This window comes from Megalops cyprinoides, chromosome 5 (assembly GCF_013368585.1).
Source record: "Megalops cyprinoides isolate fMegCyp1 chromosome 5, fMegCyp1.pri, whole genome shotgun sequence".
In the NCBI taxonomy this organism is placed as follows: Eukaryota; Metazoa; Chordata; class Actinopteri; order Elopiformes; family Megalopidae; genus Megalops; species Megalops cyprinoides.
This window is the reverse complement of record NC_050587.1, coordinates 5,194,125-5,215,646: the sequence shown is the minus strand read 5'-3', so window position 1 is coordinate 5,215,646 and position 21,522 is coordinate 5,194,125. Positions and strand designations below refer to the sequence as shown.

General features: G+C 40.0%; 1 protein-coding gene across 1 annotated transcript in view; it reads right to left on the bottom strand.

Annotated features, from left to right (window-relative positions):
• The window catches only part of LOC118777942 (netrin receptor UNC5D-like), a 172,706-nt gene extending 159,039 nt beyond the window's left edge, over positions 1–13,667 (bottom strand). The window contains exon 1 of the mRNA XM_036529211.1: positions 13,333–13,667. Coding sequence (XP_036385104.1) covers positions 13,333–13,435 — 103 coding nt within the window. The 5' untranslated portion in view covers positions 13,436–13,667. The remainder of the gene's footprint in view (positions 1–13,332) is intronic.
• Positions 13,668–21,522: the final 7,855 nt, after the last annotated feature.

Sequence of the window (21,522 nt, the reverse complement as noted above, 5' to 3'; positions counted from 1 at the left end):
TTTTCAAAGACTCATCTATACAGACACGCACACACGCAAACAGACAAACATTTCTAAAACTTGTATTCTGTTTTGCCTCTATAACTGGCTGTATAACTGTATAACAGTTCACATCTTTACCAACCAAAAAGTTTGAAATTTGACTAATTGCTCCTTACTTACCACTGTAGTGCATATGAATACTGAAATGATTTCATAGTGTAGACCCATCTATCCTATTCTAGTTCTTACTTGCTGCAACATCAGCATATTAGCTGTCCAATTTTCAATGTGTAAGCGATCAATGAATACTAAACTCGGCAAGAAAGTAGTGTATGGGTGACTGCCCTTTAAAGTTTTAATTGATATTTTATTTTACTAAAATGTCGATATGTCTTACATTTTTTTGGTGAAAATCATATTAATTCTTTATTTATTTACTTCTCAGTCTGTCCCCAGCATGTACTGGGAAGCCAGTCTCACCCCCTCTGCCTGTGAGTGGACAGCCAGATTAGCACACAGATAAAATAAAATACCTCTAAACATTATAATTTGTAATTTGTATCACTTTGCAGCGAGAAGAGAAAGGTGGTGCAAAGTACTCTGTGCTCTATTCAGATTCTGGGGACAAAAAAGTACAACTTACACAAAAAACTAATGTTCAAGGATAAAAGGGCACTTCCATTTTTTCAGTCTTGATTGTTGTATCTCTGTGGTTTTCATACCCAATAAAATGAGCAAAAAAGATCCAATCACCACCACCTTTTTTAGACCATAAAAAGAAGATTTTCAACTTTGTGATCTATGACCTAAACATGACAGAAGCAGAACTCAGTAAGAAGTCATTTAGCCAGCTTCTACACTTGTTGGAAAATATTGATGTGTCAGAGGTATTTACTTGGTATGAATATGGATGTAGTACACCTTATGTCTGGATGAAAGGAAGGCTTGTTGTACTTTGCCAGTCATACCCAAGGGGCCCATTTGCTGATCCTGAAGTATTCCAGTTTGCAGAGTTAAAATGAATCCAGTAAATTTAAAACTCACATGTACAGAGTTAAGAGCAGTGCTTAACTTAACACACAATTAAATAAAAGGAATCCAAGCGCAGCTTTGCAAGTCACCACACTGAATGGAAATGACTGTATCTGTACTGAGAAAAGTAACAAAAGTAAGGTCAGATGTTGCAAGAGTTCATGTGTCAGTTTCAATATGTGTTGTTGCTTCTTTATCACTCTTTAATGTCTGGAAATTACACAAAAACTTCAAAAATAATCACATCAGTTGTGCTGGGAGAGGTTTCATGTGTTGAATAAGCACTTTTAAGTCAAGTAAGAAGAGGAAAAAAATGCTGTAAATCTCCTCTGCTAATATTAGCCCTAATCACCGTTACTCCGTGGAAAAAAAGTTTCAAAAAGAAAAAAATGTTTCAACTCCGAGTCAAGCTTTGGCCTGAAAGATGAAACAACATAACAGACTCCATCAGGAGAAGGGTCATTACAGAAGACACAAATATGTGCCTTTCATTAAATATCTACACATTTAGTGAGAAAATTCAAGCAGAATTTCTTCTCACGAACAAAAGGACACACATTCTCATCCCCTGACCAAAAGAAAGTTTGATTAAAACCACAGTATAATATGCTCTCCTATTAGACCGGTGCCTTGTAGTGGTGGGATAGCTTGCGTGCCTGTGTCACCCCATGGGCTGTACTGACTGAGGCTAATCTTGAGCCCCTGGCAGGTTTAAACAAGCCAGCTTGGTCATGAGGTAGAGACCTGTCAAACATCAAGTCCTTCGGTCCTACGGGTTAGGGGTTGTGTGCTAGGCTAACAGACAACCATGTAAAAACAACATAATTACAGAGACCTCACCAATGTAACCAACAGCCAGACAGTGTAAGCCTCAGTTTCTGCTCTGAAAGAGAGCCTGTGATTAATTCAGTAAGTCATATGTAACAAAGGACAGGTTGTATAGTAAGAGCCCAGTGAGTCAGAGATAAATAATACAGAGGTACTATGCAATGCTTCAGATTTAACACTCTGACCAAGGAGGCCATTTTAGCATCCATTGATTAGCCTCTTCTTGGAGGAACTTAATGAAAACCTTAGCTTACACAGAAGATAAATAGGCCCATCACATTCATAGCCTTGTCTAATGCAATTTAAATAACACATTTCCTCATAAAAACAGCATGTGTGTTCACTGAAGGAGAAGATCAGTAAATAATACTAGGAATAACAGCCACTATACACATACCTTATGCATTGCTTCATTTTCCTGAGTAAAATGAATTAGGGGAAAATCCCCTATTTAAATATAGGGTATGTTTATTGCAGTAGTACAGTAATGTGTCATAAAACCTGCCTGTCATGGACTGCAAAGCCATGTCCTAGACCAAGAAATCCTTGACCTTAAAAATGACTGTTTTCCTGCATGACATCACAAAGAAATCACTGCATTCAATATAGTGCATAACTTCTCCTTTTTAGCCAACATTATTATACTATATATACTACTCGATTGTTAAGGCTTTGGCCTTCTCAGGACTAGGGCATGGGTTTTCAGTCCATGAAAGAGAATGTCTTTCAAAGATATTGGGAATAAGAGGGATGCGTGGGTGGTAACAGTCATTCTCAGAAGATGAGTGGTAGCTAGTTATCAGCTCATGCGTGTCAGATGGTAAAATGTGACACTCCAGCTACTCTCATCTTTTTGCAACCCAGAGTGCAAGGAAGGGAGCTGACTGACAGGCATGTTCCACCATAAAACATACATACACATGTGACCATAATGAAATGATTCATAATTGTCATTTTTACAGTTTCCATTCACAAGTGCAACTGGGGCATTATACTGGCATTGTTTGTGCTGTTTAAATAATTAGGCTCTAACTGAATGATTTTCATAATTGTAGAAATAGATAACAGAGGTTCTGAATATTTTGGTGGTAGCTGGCATTTAACTTGTATTTAATATCTTAACTTATTTTTAGTAAATGTGGTTGATAGATTACAGATGTATAAAATGGTAATTATTAACATTGCTTTTTCCATTGTGAACTGCACTATTCTTGGCATAATTGGTTTTAGATGTATGTTTTACTCTACATACTGTACATTGACAAAAAGAAAGCAAAGCAAAAGTTGAAAGGCTGACAAGGCTGAAAAGTTAATCACTAAATGTTCCTGGAAATATTTTTTATAAGCAAAACACAATCAGCAAAAAGCTAATAAGTTGGATAGACGGGAGAAATACTAAATGAAAGTAGTGATCTGTAGTACCAAACTGCATGTTGTTGAAATCACAACCTCTGCAAGTGATGTGGAAAAAACAAGGTTTTGTTAGAATGATGGTTGTTGATTATTCCACAGTGAAGTCATGCAATGAGTTTATTTAATATCAGTGGAAGATAATCCACTAACAACCAGTAATGCACGTGTTTTAAACGTGATACCTTAAGTTGCATATACTTATTGCATTGTTGGGGTTTCTGTAATGTCGTCTTTACATGGTTGTCTGTTAGCCTAGCACACAACCCCTAGCCTGTAGGACTGTACTATAATTTAATTTCATTTGGTATTATTAAGCAATTAATGTTGCGCAACAAGTTTATTTTTCTGTAACCTAGCAAGCTACAGTACAGTATATGTAGTAGCATTGCTATATACAAAGTGATGTCATTTTTTCATTGCCTTGTATTTTGTTACCAGGCAATGCACTATTGACTCCCTGAAATGATATTAAAAATGACAAACTAATGTCTTTAGAGATGATCTGGCCACGATGAACTTTTCTTTAATTTTCTTTAATTCCAATGTAAAAGATCATAATAAATAAGAAAAGAAAGAAAGAATAATAATAACAGCATGACAGACAACCAAGCTGTCTTTAATTTAGCCCTTTGTCACATTGCTATTTCCACACCATGGTGTGTGTGTGTAAAGCATACACTTCATGTGCACTACATATGAATGTATGACACATAAAGTATCCCAGGTAAAGGGTGAAACGGCCTTCTCTACATCCCCAGCTTGCCGTTTTGAGTAATGAGCGAGATTAATCTAAAAGCTCCATCTTTTTGAGAATGATATGCTTGGTCAAGCTCAAAAGTGGACATCTGCATCCCATGCATATGGATGGATGCCTGTCAGTGAATGATTTACACAAAAATCTGCACATTTGGCGTTCCCGGCACTTGACTGATACCCCCGCTAAACTGATTAGTGTCTTGTGCCTTTTTAATGGATGAATCAAAATCTTATACGGGGGCTTTATTAAAACCGCCGCCTACATTGAAATGAGGGACAAATAATTTGGCTGGGTGGTGGGTCTTGAATGAATCATGATTAGGTGTGCTCTCTCTGGCATTGCAATACATTTTAAATCAAACCGGCTACACAGAGGGCTTGGATTGCATATGCACCTTTGATGCTTCTTATTGGTTGATGCTCCGTGAATATGCCTCAGGGTAGAATTTAAACCTGCAGGTTTGTGAAAGGTAATGCATGAATAGTAATCAGGTGTTTCAGGTTGGATTGTTATTCAGTCTCAAGCATAATGCTATTAAACAGCATTTACTCATTGGGCTGGGAGTGGTTTGGAAAAGCTTCGTGTGTAATGGGCTAGTAAAACTCCATGCAGAGTTTAATGTCTTCCTGTCTTCCCTGTTGATCCTTTGATAACATGTCTGAGCCTTTAAGCATGTCAGTTTTCCCATGTTCCCTAGCTAGCTTCTATAAGCAACCCTTTCTACCCCCACTCTTTTTAACAACCCTTGCTACTCTCATCCTCCATCTAGCTCATTATCTCTATTCTTCTCCAGAGCCAAAATTCGCTCTTCATCGATGGACTACACTCAACCATACTCAGGTTATCCGCTGCTACCCAAATCCTTTCATCATTGCTTAATGCCATTGCCTAATTGTCTGCAAACCTCACTTCTTTGATTAGGACACCCCCCCCCCAACCCTCCTGTCTACTTCTTCTGCACGTACACTGAAAAAAGCACAGAAAGTGACCCCAAACCCATCTCACACCTCCTCTAAGGGTGCTTGGCTCTGTCACACCAGTAATCTGACACTTCTATACAGGGGTCAGAACAAGTGCAGTCATGTTATATGTCATACATGCTTTCCACAGCCATTGCCTCCCTTGTCTTTCTTCCTTTTTTGAGACCAGCCTGATAATATGCAGCACAAGTGTATTGTTTGTAAGGGCCTAGAGATTAAGCCCAAAGTGTGATCTTCACACTTGGCAGCGTTCGCCTTCTGCTTTATCTGTACAAGGACACCTCAGGAATTCCTCGGGCTGTACCCCATTCTCATGCATCGTCGTGCAAAGCCCCACTGTCCTGTAAAATGCTTCAGTGCCTCCCCCGGAAGGCATTCTCAGCATTTCGCCAGGTATTCCATCTGTTCTTCATGACTTTCCTTTCTGCCTTTCCGCATCTCTACATCTAACTGCTAACAGTAACTCCTTTTCAAGCATTGCTGGTGTGAGCAGGTCACTTTGAACATCCTCTCCATCTGCCTGTAGGATTTCCTCTGGCTTCCCAGTCTTGTCAGTTTACTCTCTTCAAGGCGCTCTTTCCATCTTCTCTTCCTGACCTCTGGCTCTTTTAGAGGGCTGACATATTTCTTCTCTCTTTCCCATCTCCTTTCTCAGGTTTCTTCCCACCTCTGGTACCAGCCAGGTCTCTGAATATTCGATAATGCTAGGACACCTGTCCAAGCCTCTCCAGCTCCTCTACCTCCTGGCACTGCTCATTCCAGCTTGCCTCTCTGGCTGAGTGGGCTGACTGCACCAGTTGATTGTTTAGGCACCTATACTAAGTTTTCCTTCCTCACTGTTCACGTTTTCGGGTTCCTTTCTTCATCCATGCTTATCAGCTCATCTGCTTCTGTGTTCAACTAAATACAGTGCACACCACTTTTGAGAATCATGTCTATGCTGACTGGGATCCAGGCACTTAACTGAACTGCAACTTTTCTGGCAAATATTTTAAGCACTAGGTGTTTTGGTAATTAGCAAGAAATGAGATTCACTTTATTTGAATTCTAAATGGCTTTTTTCATTTATTTTGCTCCATTGCACTTGATTATCATATTACATGTTTTGAGTAAATTCACAAAGTGAATGAAGTATTAACAGTTTTACTTTATGATTCTAGCCTTTGATAAGTATCTCTGACCACTACATTGCAGTTATTTCTTTTATCAGTAATTTGTATAATTAGAGTGCTCTGTATTTCAATAAAATGATGTCATTAGACTTGTGAAAACACTATTAAATAGGTAGCAATGTGCAGTCTCTATCAAAAGCCCCAAACACTGAAAGAAAGTGAAATTTCATGATTCAATATGTATTTATGGTGAAGAACTGATCCATTAATTTAATTTTCCCATTTTCCTTGGGATACATATCTGCCTCTACCTTTCAAACTGACAGTTGCACATTAGACTGTCATTGGAACAACACTCATACAGGAGTGCTTAGACATGGAGAATGCAAGCTTTAATCACACTCTTGCCAACAAAACCAAATTTTCACATTACTAGTCCTACAGTGCATCAGGATAGCAAATACTAAACAGAAGGTAGGCACATCACCACAAAGTCATCTGCGAGACTCACAGGTGCTGGACGAGTCATCGGCTCCCAAGAGAGGTGTGACAAGAGAAACCTGGCCTACAAACTCCACCATACCCTTGCAGAATCAAGCCAATTATGCTTGACCCCAACAGACTCCCAGGCACTTTGGCTGAATGACATAGCTGAGACTCAAACCCAGGAATGTGCTATAGGGATTAGACTGCACCTCGGCATAACCTTAGCCAACATAGCCACCTGGGAGCCCTTCCCTTTGATTTCTCATATACTTACTATTAAAACAGATTGCTCTTTTGCTATTGCTGGCAAAGTCCAGCAATCAAATACGAGGAACACTCAGGGAACATTTCAGCAGATTTGCTTTAACTCTCTGCAATCACACCGATGTCATGTGTTCTCGGTCTTGGATTACATCAGGAGTAACATCAGGATACACTGCAAGAAAGTATCCATTACTCAATGAGTAATGGAAGGAGTATATCAGGATTCCATCAAGAGTAAATCAGGGGTTTCTTTTCTAAGCCTCATTATTTGCTTATGTGAAAGGATCCATGGGGAAAAAAAGCAGTTCTGCATATAACACTATGCATGCTGCTATCATATGTATTCTGTCTTCATACAGACAGTGTCTGTGGTGATGTCAATGAAGGATTTAAGTGAAACACGCCTCAGTAACCCTCCAGTGCAGCCTGACGAGACCTGCAGGGATGGATGTGCTGCTCACTAATGCCTGACTGCAGCTTATGCTGCACTGTTCTAAGCGTGAACTGATCTCATGACTGTAGTGTGAGACAGAGGAAAATGTGTGTCTGTAGATGTATAGAAATTGTAAATAAAAAGCTTATGGTGGCATTGCTCTCTAAACTCTTGTAGCATTTTTTGCAACAGATCTCAAAAGGGATTTTGACCATGTCATTAACCCTGATAGCTTCTGTCAAACATTGTTGGAATTGTACATGACACCATTGGTTGAGTTTAACCTACTGGTGCACCCACACTTACAGTAATTGAATGAAGTCCAGGACATGCTTTCTGCTTTCTCTCGTTGAGTAATGGATGCTTTTCCTTATTTATGCCCTCCTTTAGCCCCCCACCCCCCCACCGCCACCCACACACACACACGCACACGCACACACAGCCCATTTGCCCTGTATAATATTTACTCCTGATTACTGTGAAATCCATTTGTCAGTGATTGAGGCGACAAATGCTAACTGCTATTGACAACACTGCTGTGGCTCTGACAAATGAACCCCAATTTTCCTGTCCCCCCCATAACATATATACACACACACACACACACACACACACACACACACACACACACACACACACACACACACACACACACACACACACACACACACACACACACACACTCTCACAAACATGAGAAAATGTTTTTGTCCAACAGATGAAAAGTGAAATGAAATTGTTTTCAAAAGCATCCATATTGTATTGATCACAAATGTTTGGATCATTTCTGAGTTGCAAAGCCCACGGTGAAGCATGTATGGTGAACAGCCTCAAAGTACTGACATTCATCTTTTAGGAATGTTTTACAAGAACTTCAGTACAATAACAGGGAGCGTTTCAAGGCTACAAACTTGGTCCTGTACTGAAATGTTCTCTTGGAGAGCAGAGGTAGCCTTGGCCATGTGCATCAACAAAATCTAATGGTTGGATTGCAGGTACACTCTCATGTCAACTTTCATAGCCATGAAAATGTTTGTACATGCTGTCAATTACAAAGTACATTAAACCTTTTGCATCAAAGCTATTCACATTTTTAACTGAAATTCCTGATAGAAATTTCTATAATACCTGACATTTCATTTTTAGTTAGTTTCTGTATTCTGTAGTGTGCAGTGTTGGCTGTGAATTGTATCCACCTTTCTGACACATCACAGTGGACCAAGCAGGTCAAAATATACACTATATGGACAAAAGTATTTGGACGCCTGACCATTACATTGTAATGACATTGTATTCAAATACATATACTTTAATATGGAGTTGGTCCCCCTTTTGCAGCTATAACAGCTTCCACTCTTCTTGGAAAGCTTCTGTGGGAATTTGTGCCCATTCATTCTGTAGAGCATTTATGAGGTCAGGCACTGATGTTGGACGAGAGGGCTCGCAATCTCCGTTCCAGTTCATCCCAAAGGTGCTCGATGGGGTTGAGGTCAGGGCTCTGTGCGGGCCAGTCAAGTTCTTCCACACCAAACTCATCAAACCATGTCTTTATAGTCCTTGCTTTGTGCACTGGGGCACAGTCATGTTGGAATAGAAAAGGGCCTTCCCCAAACTGTTGCCACAAAGTTGGAAGCATAACGTTGTCCAAAATATCCTGGTATGCTGAAGCATTAAGATTGACCTTCACTGGAGATAAGGGGCCTAGCCCAAAACCCTGAAAAACAGCTGTGGCCAAATACTTTTGTTCATATAATGCATCTCAAAGTCCTCCATCTTTTTCAGGCCATGTAGTCATATACTTTGTTATCAGTACAGGTGATCAAATTTCAGTTGCGAAATATAATATAATGATAATGACATGGCTAGAGCATTTCCTCAACCAATCCGAATACAGACCTGAAACAACCCGTTCTATAAAGTGTTATACTCTACTCAATGTGAGGGATACATTGGTAAATATTGACATGATGCAGTTTGACTAAGAGTATAGAAATTGTTCTTTTGTTGTGAGACAAGAAGTCGGAGTTTGTGGGGGGTACAATGATCTTGGTTGTTTTGGATATATTGTTTGTTTTTGCTGGTACCCCAGCTGACAGTGTTTGTTTGGGCCCACAACAAACTTAAGCACCAGGTCATTTTCTTTTCACTGTTTGTTGTCACTGGAACTCACAAGCCTGCATTTGTCACCCGTCTCACTATATGCCAAATATTTCAGAAATAAAAAATGGGGAAAAAATATGGGCTCACTCTGAAATAAGGATGGATTGAAGGATGAAAACAAGGATACAGCTAACAGAAATGAGCTTTTCTGCTTGGATGCTTTTTTATTTCCCTCTGTCGACAGTCAAAGACCCCTGTCGATCTGGATTATACAATGTCTACAGTAATAAAAAAAGTCAGTGCATTAGTTCCAAAGTCCCTCCTGCAGGCCAGGGAAATGTGGAAGAGAGTGGGATCTGAGCACAGTCACAGTGTGGTCTGAGTGGACATGACCAATTCGTCAGGTACTGGTCAAAAAAATTGAGAAAAATGTTCACTAGCGCTTAGATCAATGCAGGACTACCGTGCAACAAGAACCATTCTGATAATATAGTAAAAAGGCAAGGCATATGTTGCAGTTTAATCCTCTCCTCAATAAGTTATGTTCCCAGCTTACCCTTCAAAAAAAAAAAATAATACATACAGTGAAGGGTCTTTTCTTCTTCAAGGTCAACACAAATAGCCCTGGCAAAATGCTCCGTTCTCCACCCTTTATTCAACCCTGTTTTGGAATCATCAATAATATATTAGGCTCGTCTCACTGTGACAACCCCTGCACTCTCACAAGAGCACCGAGGTGAGACTAAGGCAATCCTCCAGCACACGTCCTTCCTACCAGCCAATCATTCTTTTTCACAGTACAGGTTACACAGCACACTACACTGGACTGGTTGCTCATTGGAGAACAAGCGCTACTCCACCGACGTCATCCGTGCAACTCGCAGGCAACCGACGAATCGCAGGATACCTGAGAGCATTGAGAAGCGAAACCCCTGCCCAATCACTGTCCCCACCAGAACGAATCAGGTCTGTTCTGCCGCTGTGGGCTCCTGGCCATCATCAATGACTGGGATCGTGACTGGGCCGTACAGCTCAGGCTGCGCTCAGGGCGAGTGCATTAACCACTGTGACACTCAGGAGCCCAAAATGCTCCATATTTTCAAGAAATATGTTATCATTTCCCAATTAATAAGCAAGTCAACACAAAACATTGCGGCAAAATCCACTAACTAGATATAATGCAATGATTTGTTTCAGTTTGCTGTGTTGTGTTTCACACTTGAATTTGCTGTTTTCATTGAGCAAATATATTAGGGGAGCAAAAGATTTCTTTATTTCACACTTTGAATGTGAGAGCTCTCACTCCCTCTAATAAAACAGCTGTCTGTTGACTGTCCTGTTTGTATCCTACGACTCCTGTCACAGAGTGCATGTCACAGTACTGAATATTTACACTGTACTTCATGTGTCAGTGTCTTCCAATGTGCATAAATTTATGCAGTATTAATACCTTATGAATGCTTTTCTTGTAAATAAATTGTGCAAGTCCAGGAAGGTAACCACTGCTTTTAGCATTTTATCTATGTGATTCAGTGCCTGATAATCCACTTCATGGGATGTCCATAAAATTCCTTTAATTGTCATAAAAGTGGGGACCACCTGTGGTTTAAATGAATCGTAAAAATACCTTTATGACAAGAGGAATAAATGGAATATAGGTTATTAATCCGATACCTCAACCTATTTTGACTCTTCAGTCCTTTTAAAAGATGCAAGCATCAAATGCTTGCACATCTTATCACTTCTGCAATCTTCTGTGATGCTTAATGTCCTCACATTTTTAATTAAACCTTCGGGTAGACCTTCATCACACATTTAATATTCAAAAAATGGTTCATTGCCCCCAGCCATAAATCATACCATAACAAAACAAGCACAGAAAACTATTGGAGGCAAAACTGAAAAATGTAGAGCAGCTGTGTAGCTACCACTCTATTATCTGTTGAGCAGAAATGATGAGCTATTTACTTTGTCTGCATTAAACATTCAGAGGCTGGGCAGGCAGTACACAGTATTTTCTGATTGGTGGCATTCAGTGGACAATAACAATCCAATAGTGGTTGCTGACTCTGTTCATGTTTCACTTCTTTACCCATAGCCTTTTTCCTGACTTTTTAAACATTAATTATGAATATTATGTATTTTCAGATAGAAAGAAAAAAAAAATCAGTCTGTTGTAGTCAGTGTGCAAAAAAAATTAAATCCTCAGGCATTCTCCAGATATTTGAATTGCAAATATAACTTGACAAGAAAGGGAGTTAGCTGATCAAATGCCAAGAGGTCAGCACCGACACTATGTAAGACCAATAAAAAAAAAATCGTCCTGGTCTGTCAGATCTCCTGGTCTGTCAGAACACCATCTTGAGAGTTTCAGCCATACTGAGCTCTAAATGAAAATAATGATGCCCTGGTATTTGTATGCCCCACAAAAGAACCAAACTTTGCTATATAGGTATTGGTATTCAGCTCGTGAATATAGTATCTTCAATAAATCGTAAGTCTTCTCCACCAGCCACTTGTACAAAGCAATTAAATATCTCAGTGCTGTCAATGATAATGGCAGGTTAGGTGGGCTCAAAACTCCTGTACCGGAGAAAAATGCGCACATATGACAATCACTACTGTTCATTGTTAAAATAGGCGGAATTCCTTCATTTTTCCTTCCATTGCTCACAGACCGACGAAACGACCCTGAAGGTCTGCAGCTTCACGCCCTAGGCGGTTGTGTTGACATGGACTGTATCAGCAGGCGGTACAAATCATACTCCGATAACATCACTTCTGTAGGTATCCGTTTAGCAGCTAGACGTCAAAGTAGTTGTTTTTGGTGACCAGTTAGTTCTCCTAAGAACTCATGCCGAAAAAAAAATCTTTATAGTTTGAGCGCAAATGCTGTGTTTATACTATGCAATCATAACGTCGGGTTATACTGTATACAATGTGGAAATATTTCGAAAGTCTAAGCATACATATTTTAAATATATATTTAAATAGCTTAAAAAGCTTTCCACGCAGTGTATATAATCGCCATGCGAAGGGGACGAAGAATAACGAAGCGCTATAGTACAAGTAATCTCTGTTTAAATCCGCTTTCACTGCGTGTGAGCCTGTTGCATTCTACAATTCGCCTTCAAATTCTACGCAATATATCGCGGACGCACCACGACACTCACCTCAACGCTCGGCTTTACAGTAAATCCAATAAAACTGCGCACGGACAACACCCTAAAGTTAAAATGTCATGTAGCTTTAAATGAGCCAGTGAGAGAAAACATCAAGATAATGTTCTCACTTGAAAAACAACCTCACATAGGGACTGTCCCCTAGCATGCCCACTGTATAAAACCATTGCAGTTGAGAAATCGTGTCTGTTGTACAATATCACTGCAGCATATGAATACAGAGTACTATATAATCATTCCAGTCCAGCTGTCGACCATTAACATGAAATTAGTGAAAAAAAAGATAGGCACAAACTGAGAATGGAGCAACAAACAATTCTGATTGATTTCACCTGATCCTTTCCTCCAGCAACCGTTTCACTGTAATTTTATCACAGAAATAAATAGGGCTTTGATGAATTTGGGAATTAAGTCATGTAAACAGATTTTGTTTTTTGAGCGACACGCTGGTGATGGAATTCATTGAGGAATAAACGTTTGCGAATACGAGGAAGGAAGTGGTATATCATGACATTCGTAGCATCTGTCACAACGAACACGCACTGCAGCAACTTTTGGGGCAGACAATTGCTACACCAAATAGCATTGCCTTAAGTGGGATCATTCAACTGTGTGCCTTAGACTCGCTTTAATGACCTCCTATCTAAGTGAAGACCAAGTGCGGTATCTTTAGTTTACGTGATGAAAAGCCACGCTGGGCAGTTATACGTGTAACTATGAATATAGGGTAAATAAACACACGAGGTCCTTTTCGCTTTCCTACCTTTAGCTGTCGCAGGTGCAGTATCGGACAGAACGAGTACAAAGACAACCAAACAGAAGTAATGTTCCTTCGAAAACCGTCCCACGGCCCTTCTTCTCCCCATCTTCCTTTCTTCCCCCAAAGTAACACAGGGAGAGTGTGCCCCGAATTCACGAATTTACCACCATCGGCATTGTGACAGTAACATGTTCCCCTGTTGATGTTGTTTTCTGACGATGCAGGTCAATGTCTCACTTTCTCGGGCCGACCTGTTAGCTTAATCAGCACTTGGCACGCTCATCTAACTCATTGTTTGCTCGCCGAAAACGCGCCGGGCATTCTCCACTTCTGTCCTGAATCACAAGCACAGCGTGGAAGTGCTGTGGAGTGAAATAATTTAAGCATCGCTGCTAGCCAATGGCACAGCGAGGTGGGCGGGGAGCATACTTTGCATGTACGCTCCCCAATTTCAGTTTTGGTGACTCAACGCGTGCAGCTGCCAAGGAGCGCGAAGACCAGCTGGATGCGCACGGAACAGATCTGTCACTCCGAGATTGCAATATCATCAGAACGACGTACGTTGTGTTTCGAACGTTATCTTTTTAAACTCAGCGATGCTTGCAGAGCTTGGATGCAAAGGTGTTCAATGACACAAGCTTTGGTGGTGTAAATTAGTTATGGCGGTAGCCAAGTCCACTCTGCATTTAGGATTCAGTCAGTTTTAAGCGCCATAAAAACACCCGATACAGGTGTAGCGTAAGCCATACTATAAAAATGAAAGCGTACCTTCTTAGTCGGCTGTAACGAAGCAGCAGACAGGAAATTGATATTGTTCTCGTTCGGTTAAATTTATATGTAACGTCTGTAGTGTATTTACAATGCCCAAGAAAAGGGTGGCTTTCTGAATTGTTCAAAAGTAGATGTTTTCACCACGCGAGATATTTTGGATTGAATATGTCGCCAGTACTTTCTGGCTGGTAGAAGATAAATACGAACATCGAATTATATTCCACATTCTCTCCTTTTAAACTAATGGCTTTTGTGTATTTTTATTCATTACGAGAGCTTCAAAGTACTTAAATAAATTACTCTACAAGAGCACGTAAAAGCAGTCAGGTTTTTTTTTTTTACATACTGTAACATACTGATGGTTTAAAACGTATTTCTCTTCTTTTTGGAAAAAAAAAGATCCCTGTCCTCAACCAATCCTCATCAGTGTAAAATTTAAAACTGATTTAGACAGGTGTGTTTTCCAAGGCACAGCTCAGACGGACCAATGGCCCTGAAGTGCAGAGCTATGAACTGACACCTGGAGATCACCAAAACAGACACAATTTTACATTTCCACCACGCAACAGCTTCACTGCACACCCTCCCAAAGCCACCCACTGTGCTACAGTCAGAATGCTGCACGCATGGCCAGTGTCGATTTTATAGCTCATGCAAACCGTGGGTGGACTGTACATTGGTCTAGCATGATGTAGAATGGCAATTTAACGCCATCGCTAGACCGGCAAAGATCCCCCAGCTGCTCTACCACTGAAGCTCTGTTAGAGCGTCCGCGAAAGCCGGGGCTACCGATCACATTAGCATTCCATTCAGATCTCCCTTGCGGAACCCGTTTCCAGCACACGAATGTAAGTCGTAACGATTTAGACTTTTACTTTCTCGTCCAAGTCAGAGATCAGACTGCCAGATCGAGTTAAGTTCATAACAGCATCTTTCATTTAGGACAAAACGGATATTTAAATATCTTTTTTTGCCTGGAGCAGAGGGCACCATTACGACAAGGAAAAGGCCATTGTCAATGGAAAAGTGTGCAAAGTGCAATGTCTTGCAAAGTGTGGTCATTGCAAGCTATGTAGTGATGCTAAACTCACTATGAACTGTATCTTTAATTTAAGATTTATTAGGCATGGTTAAGAATACGCATCACTATCCCACAAAAACACCTGAAATATGGGGGGTGGGCATCTCACATGTTATTCCCACAAAGTCCTGATTCTAATCAAACCCATTCAAAGATTTTCACCGGCACTCTTTTGAGCCTCATTAACTTATTGCCTCAGATATGCATTATTAATACATCTTTTATCAGATTTTCTGACTGCAAAACAGAAAATCTTGTCAGAGTTGAGTGTGGGCTAAAAAAAAACTGAGCTTGTATGTCACTCTCACCAAGCTGTTCTGAGCAATTTCGTGTATCTCAGTGCATGTGTCCCACAGAGATAAACACTAATTTCTTGAAGGGAACATGAAGGAAATGCACGAATGAGAGCAGTGGGGGTGCGATAGGCAGACTGCCTGAAGGCTCTGTCCACTGGAGGAATACTGTACTGCAGGTCCCAGTGGAGAGAGGGCCACTGTAACAGATGAGGCAGGAGCAGACATGAATACAGATGCACTGCTACTACTACAGGAGCTCAGTTTTGCTGTGCAGTACCAGGTACATACTGTATGATGCTGCTCTGCAACTCAACGTCCCTGATGTCACCTCCTATGGCTAAGTAAGCTATCATGCTTTGCATGCAGCATCAGGTACAAGTCCATGTCTCCTATCAATACAGAACTGGTATCTTTGGAAATATATACTATAAGTTAAGCTGTGAGGGTGAAATGGAGATTTAATTAAAGAGAGGCACAGTTTGGTCTTTCCTTTCAACTCTTGTTGTAACTTACAATGTTTTATATATATATATATATTTCAATTCAACTTGAACTGACTTTATAACACTGCAAGAAAGTTAAGTGAAAAAAATAGTTCTGCTAAAATGTTATAGAAAACAGAGATAGTGTGTTAGCTTGTGGTAGATACTACCAATGACACTTCCCTTTTCATCTTTGGTTGGAACAGCTAGAGTCCCGGTAAATGTGTGTGGAGTTTTCCTTTCCCATTATGCTTGAAATAGTATTCATACAACTCGTATTTATTTTTACAGTGTTCTGAAAATTACATTTTGAAATAGTGTTTTTTAAGATGTTATCTACACATTGCAATTCCCAGACACAAACACAGAATCTGTATCCTGAATGGTTCCCTTGGAAACAGAATGGCATACCTGTGTAGGGGCTATGCATATTGTTCTGCACATGTGTAGAGTAGGCGGCCTGCAGAAAACAAATATTCAGTGTTCAGATCACAGAAGCGAAACCCTGAGAGAGAGGCTGATGTAGAACATCTGTGGTTGCAGAAGTCACAGCACTTGGCAATCCCATCTTTAGCATGCACTTTTAGCCTTCTGGGGCTTGCATGATGGACCTTTATTCTGTGAGAAGGAGCAGAGAAAAAACAACAGGAGCTGGAAGAAACAAAGAAATAAGCTAAGAATAAAATCTCCGCTAGCCTTACAAAACATCTCAGCTAAGGGGTGTGTATGACTATGTCTATCTCCTCTCTAGCAAATTTAAAATATGATGTTCCAGTTAGCTTTGCCACCATCTTTGGGCATTACAATACACCTTATACAGTGTACCTCTATGCTGTTATGCAACCTGTGTTTTTGTGTTTTGAATCTTATTTGATTTACATTCATGACTGACTTGTTGATTGTTGCTGTTTTATTATTTGTGACATTCTTGTAAGGAACATTGTGCTTAGGCTTGATTGATGGTACTTTGAACCAATGGATTTTAGCCAAAGGCAGCAACAATATAAAAAGGCATGAAAAATGGGTGTTATTGGTGGGTTGGAAATGGTTTCTTTTCTCTGACTTCCCCACAGTCAGCTTATGAAAAAGCCAATCAATGATCCATTTTTTGTCAGCTGAAATAAAGGAAATTGCAGGAAAACGTAATTACTGACTATGGTTTAAATGGCTATAGATTGCATAGCTTTTGTGCACTTTCAACATTTTCTCCTTTGAATGACGAATGACTGCACATTCACACATGGAAGGCATAAAATCTTAAATGCTGTAATATACACTTTTGTCTGAAACAGTGCAACAGTAGGATCAGACTGTACTGTGGCTGAAAGATAATGAGCAGCACTTCTCTCCATTAAGTTCAGTGTACTGTGCATGTGTTGTGACAGGCAAAGTTATTTCAGAGTGCAGCTCTCACTTGATTAGAGATGGCATGATTCATCCTCATTTGAGTCCAGTATTTTTACACATTTTATTCATTACCTGATGTTTCAGAAATCAAAAAGTCATCACTTAAAGTGGAAAGATGTTCAGAGGCAGTGTTAAGGCTGTGCAAACCCAGCAAAGGTAATGGGTGATACTAACAACACAGAAACTCTATGCGACAGACTGCACTCCTCTTGCATTTTCTCTGTGGTCATGATGATTTCAGTCTTTACAAGCTAGTACTGGCAATTGTAACATGCTCAATCCTCCAGTTCTTAGAGTGGAGTATGCATCATTGGCAATCATTCAGCTGGTTTAACCGACAGGCAAGCTAATGTGTGCTCTGAAAATGCATCTATGACTAACGATTTGAACAACAGTCATGTGCATTTGTGTTACACTACACTGCATTTTGTATGTTTATTATAAGGCCATGGACATTGGGTCCAGTTTTTCTTTTAAATAGTGCATGAATGTGAAGCAGGCATGTGTGCCTACCTTCCACTTCTATGCATATTAGCTCCTATTGCATATTAGATGATCTAGACATGGTGTGGGGTTATGATTTTACATTACATTACTTACATTACATTACTTCATTTAGCAGATGCTCTTAACCAGAGCACCTTCCAAATAAGTGTATCACTATTGTAAGAGTTGTTTTCGCAAAGTATTACAAGAGGCCAGTAAGATACTAAGTTAAGTGCTAAGCTAGTGTACAATGCTTTTTTTTGTGAAAATAGGGATATATAGGATAGATAAAGATAGACAGAGAGGAAGGTAGACTAGAGATACAGTTTGAAAAGATGGGTTTTAAGTTTTTTCTTGAAGGTGACCTGAACTCACTGCTGCAACCCTATGTTCCCTCCCGACTGCTATGCTCTGCCACCGAATGGCACCTAGTGGTCCCGTCACATCGTGGCGTTAAATCACTATCCAGGACTTTCTCTGCCGTTGTCCCCCGGTGGTGGTGAACTTCCACACCTCATCCGTTCTGCTGAGTCCCTCTCTGTCTTCCAGAAACATCTGAAGACACAGCTCTTCCGCTCTCACCTGAGCACCTGAAACACTTCCCCCCATCTCCTACTAAACTATAAAAATATGTAATGGCATGGTTGTAATGGTATGGTTGTAATGGTTGAACACACTCGCTAACTTGACCTGCTAGTTGGTACCTCACCTGGCTAACCTTTGGAACTTTGCCATGCAGTACTTCTAATATTGTTGACTCTGTATGGTTTTTCGCTTGTGTTTTATTGTACCTCACTTGTAAGTCGCTTTGGATAAAAGTGTCTGCCAAATTAATAAATGTAAATGTAAATGTAATAGGCATTTGCTGAAGTTTGAATATATTGTAATATGCTTTGTTTGAGTACTTTAAGTTAAGGGTACAAAGGTACAAAGAGGTACAGATATTTTCAGTGCATCTACAACAAAGTGTGTCCCTTAGATAAATTCAGGAAGTAGCCAGATGGAGACTGTTGATCTTTGAATAATTAAATGGTCAATTGTGCTGACAGAGAGAGGAGTTAAGGTCTAAAACAGGATGTTTTAGATCTTAGCTCCTCTTTTAACCTTAACTCCCTCCTCTCTTAACCTTAACTCCCCCCAGAACAAATAAACATTCTTAGAAATAAAAAAAATGTGTGATCAAACTGATAAAGAAGCATCTACCACTTTCAATTGATTTCCCCTGGGTGTATAGAACAGAAGAAGTATAGCCTGAATCTAAATCATTAGTCCTTGGTGCTTTATACACTCAAGAGATGAGTTGATGAAACTTTAAAACACCTATGTTTGTGGAGCATTCACTAGCAGTCTCAGTTTTTATAGATCAGTGGCATAATAAATGGCTGTGGTTTATAAGTCAATCTGCTCTCAAAGGTCTTTGAGCATCTGTGTTACTATATTAAAGGTCATCACTATGCCGGTTGGCAAAATGGCTTCTTCACTCTCAACAACCACTTTTGGAATTGGCACATTTTTCTGCAGTGACCTAAATGCTTGTGTTCACTTGCATGCTGTTTTTATATTTTGTTTTTCAATTACCCTTTATTTTGGCCGGTAGTAAAGGCCGAAGGCCTTTGCTTATTTTTATCATGAGTATTATGGAATATCTTGAATATGCAAGAGTGAGGACTCACTTTACTTCTGCATTATTTCCAGAGCTCTGCATTCTACTGCCCATATTTTCATTGCTAGATCTGAGCATAAGAGGTAATTTTGCTTAAAATATATCTGGCCAGTCACAACCTCTGAATCTGGTCAAAATATCACAAACTGAAATGTAACATCATTGTTTATGTTGTAATAATAAAGCTGATACAGCTGATATAGCTGATATAGCTGATATAGCTCAGTCAGTAAAGGTGCTCATTCTGAGCAAGATTTCATCTGGGCTATATCATTAGTCAGTAATGACTGGGAGTCTGAAGCAGCAGAATGTAGCTCCATTTTGCCAGAGCAGATTAAAATCAAAGCTTCCTTGTCATACTGCTCTTCAGCACCCTCTAGTGATTTGTCAGGTGCAAACGAGTTGGGCAGTTGATACTAACGTCAGCAAGAGTTGCGGCTATCCTACTCACTATTCATTCTCCCATGACGCATTGTGGGACTTGTGGTGGTTCCAGTGAGGTGGCACTTGTAAGGCCTCCCTGTTCCGGTAGGAATTCACTAGATGTAGCAGTGAGGTTAGCTCAATGCACACAATATTTCCAAAGTGGATAAATTTAAGGGAAGCATTAAAAGGTGTCTCACAGCAGAAGTTTTCTGATAGGTATGAAACCCCAAGGGCCCCTTTACTGACCCACTCAAAACTGTTAGTAAAGGCTTGAAGCATACTCAGGTTTAATGATAAAGTTTATTGTGATATTGTACCTGTGTATCCTTTGCTGTGGGCTCCAACTTCAAACTGCATGCAATGTTCATTTCTTTTATTTTGGAATGGTTTGCGAATGGCCAAAAAACACATCTAGTGTGCTGTTCCCAGAGAAGCGTCTATTATTGTTCTCTCTTTATGGGGGTGTCCAGCCTCAAAAAGATTGATAATTAACTTGCAAAACAAACATTCAATGGTATACTCGTCAGCCTCCTTTCTCACTCTCTGGGAGCAGAAATGGCAGTCTGTCACAGAAGCCTCTTTGTAGAGGGCACTAGAAACACAGGCAGGTAAACCTCAAGCTTGCATGAAGCTGTGTTCAGTACCGAGCAACATCTACTGTACAGAGGGCGGTTTAAGAACTCAGGAATCAGATGTTGCGTCTCAATAATTCCAGGCCCACTTGGACTGCCTGACTGGGTGACTCATCTACTTTGGAGCAGCATAATCCAGGCGAATGTGGCACTTATCACTTCTCAGCTGAAATGTGTGTACCGCAGACAGGGATCCAGAATTACTGCACATTGCTAGGCTTTCCATATACCTTTAATCATGGTGTTATATGAAAAAAATGGAAAACAACATCATCTGGGAAGCAGTACGCTGTAGAAATTATCCAAACTAATTTCCATGTGTGCAGGCACAAGCGGGTCCTTACTGTCTTATTCCTCACACAATAGAAATATTGATTCATGATTGATGAATATAGCTATCAGAAATAGGAACCAATTCTGGAACAAACAGTGGTTTACGATACAGTCACCGGCCTGAGAAATCCATAAATCACTTAGATTACAGTAATAAATCCTTGGAGCAGTCAGAAGCACCTTCTGTCATGGCTACCCCTGGCATTCTAATGTGTGCCACATTCTAGAATGTTCCATAGATAAGCTACAAATGGATATTACCTTCTTGGGGCATACACCTCCACACACCTCTGATCAACATATATACACACATATACAGTATATGTGGGTATTTGTCTTGTGAACAAGATACAGTTCAAAGATAAACAGGTTTTACTCATGGAGAGTTGATATAATTCTGGCTCCTCTGATTTTATGGATGTGTGACATTAGCTATGGTGACACATTATTCTATGTATCTATATGCTGTGCATGTTTGTCACCACTTTAACTGTAGTCATCCTTAAATGGCTAATATATAATGGTTGATATTATATGTATAGTACTGAAACAACGTTAAGTAGTTTTGTTTTTTGTGCCGCTGTCCAAATGGTAGCTCCAAGTCCTTGAAGAGCAA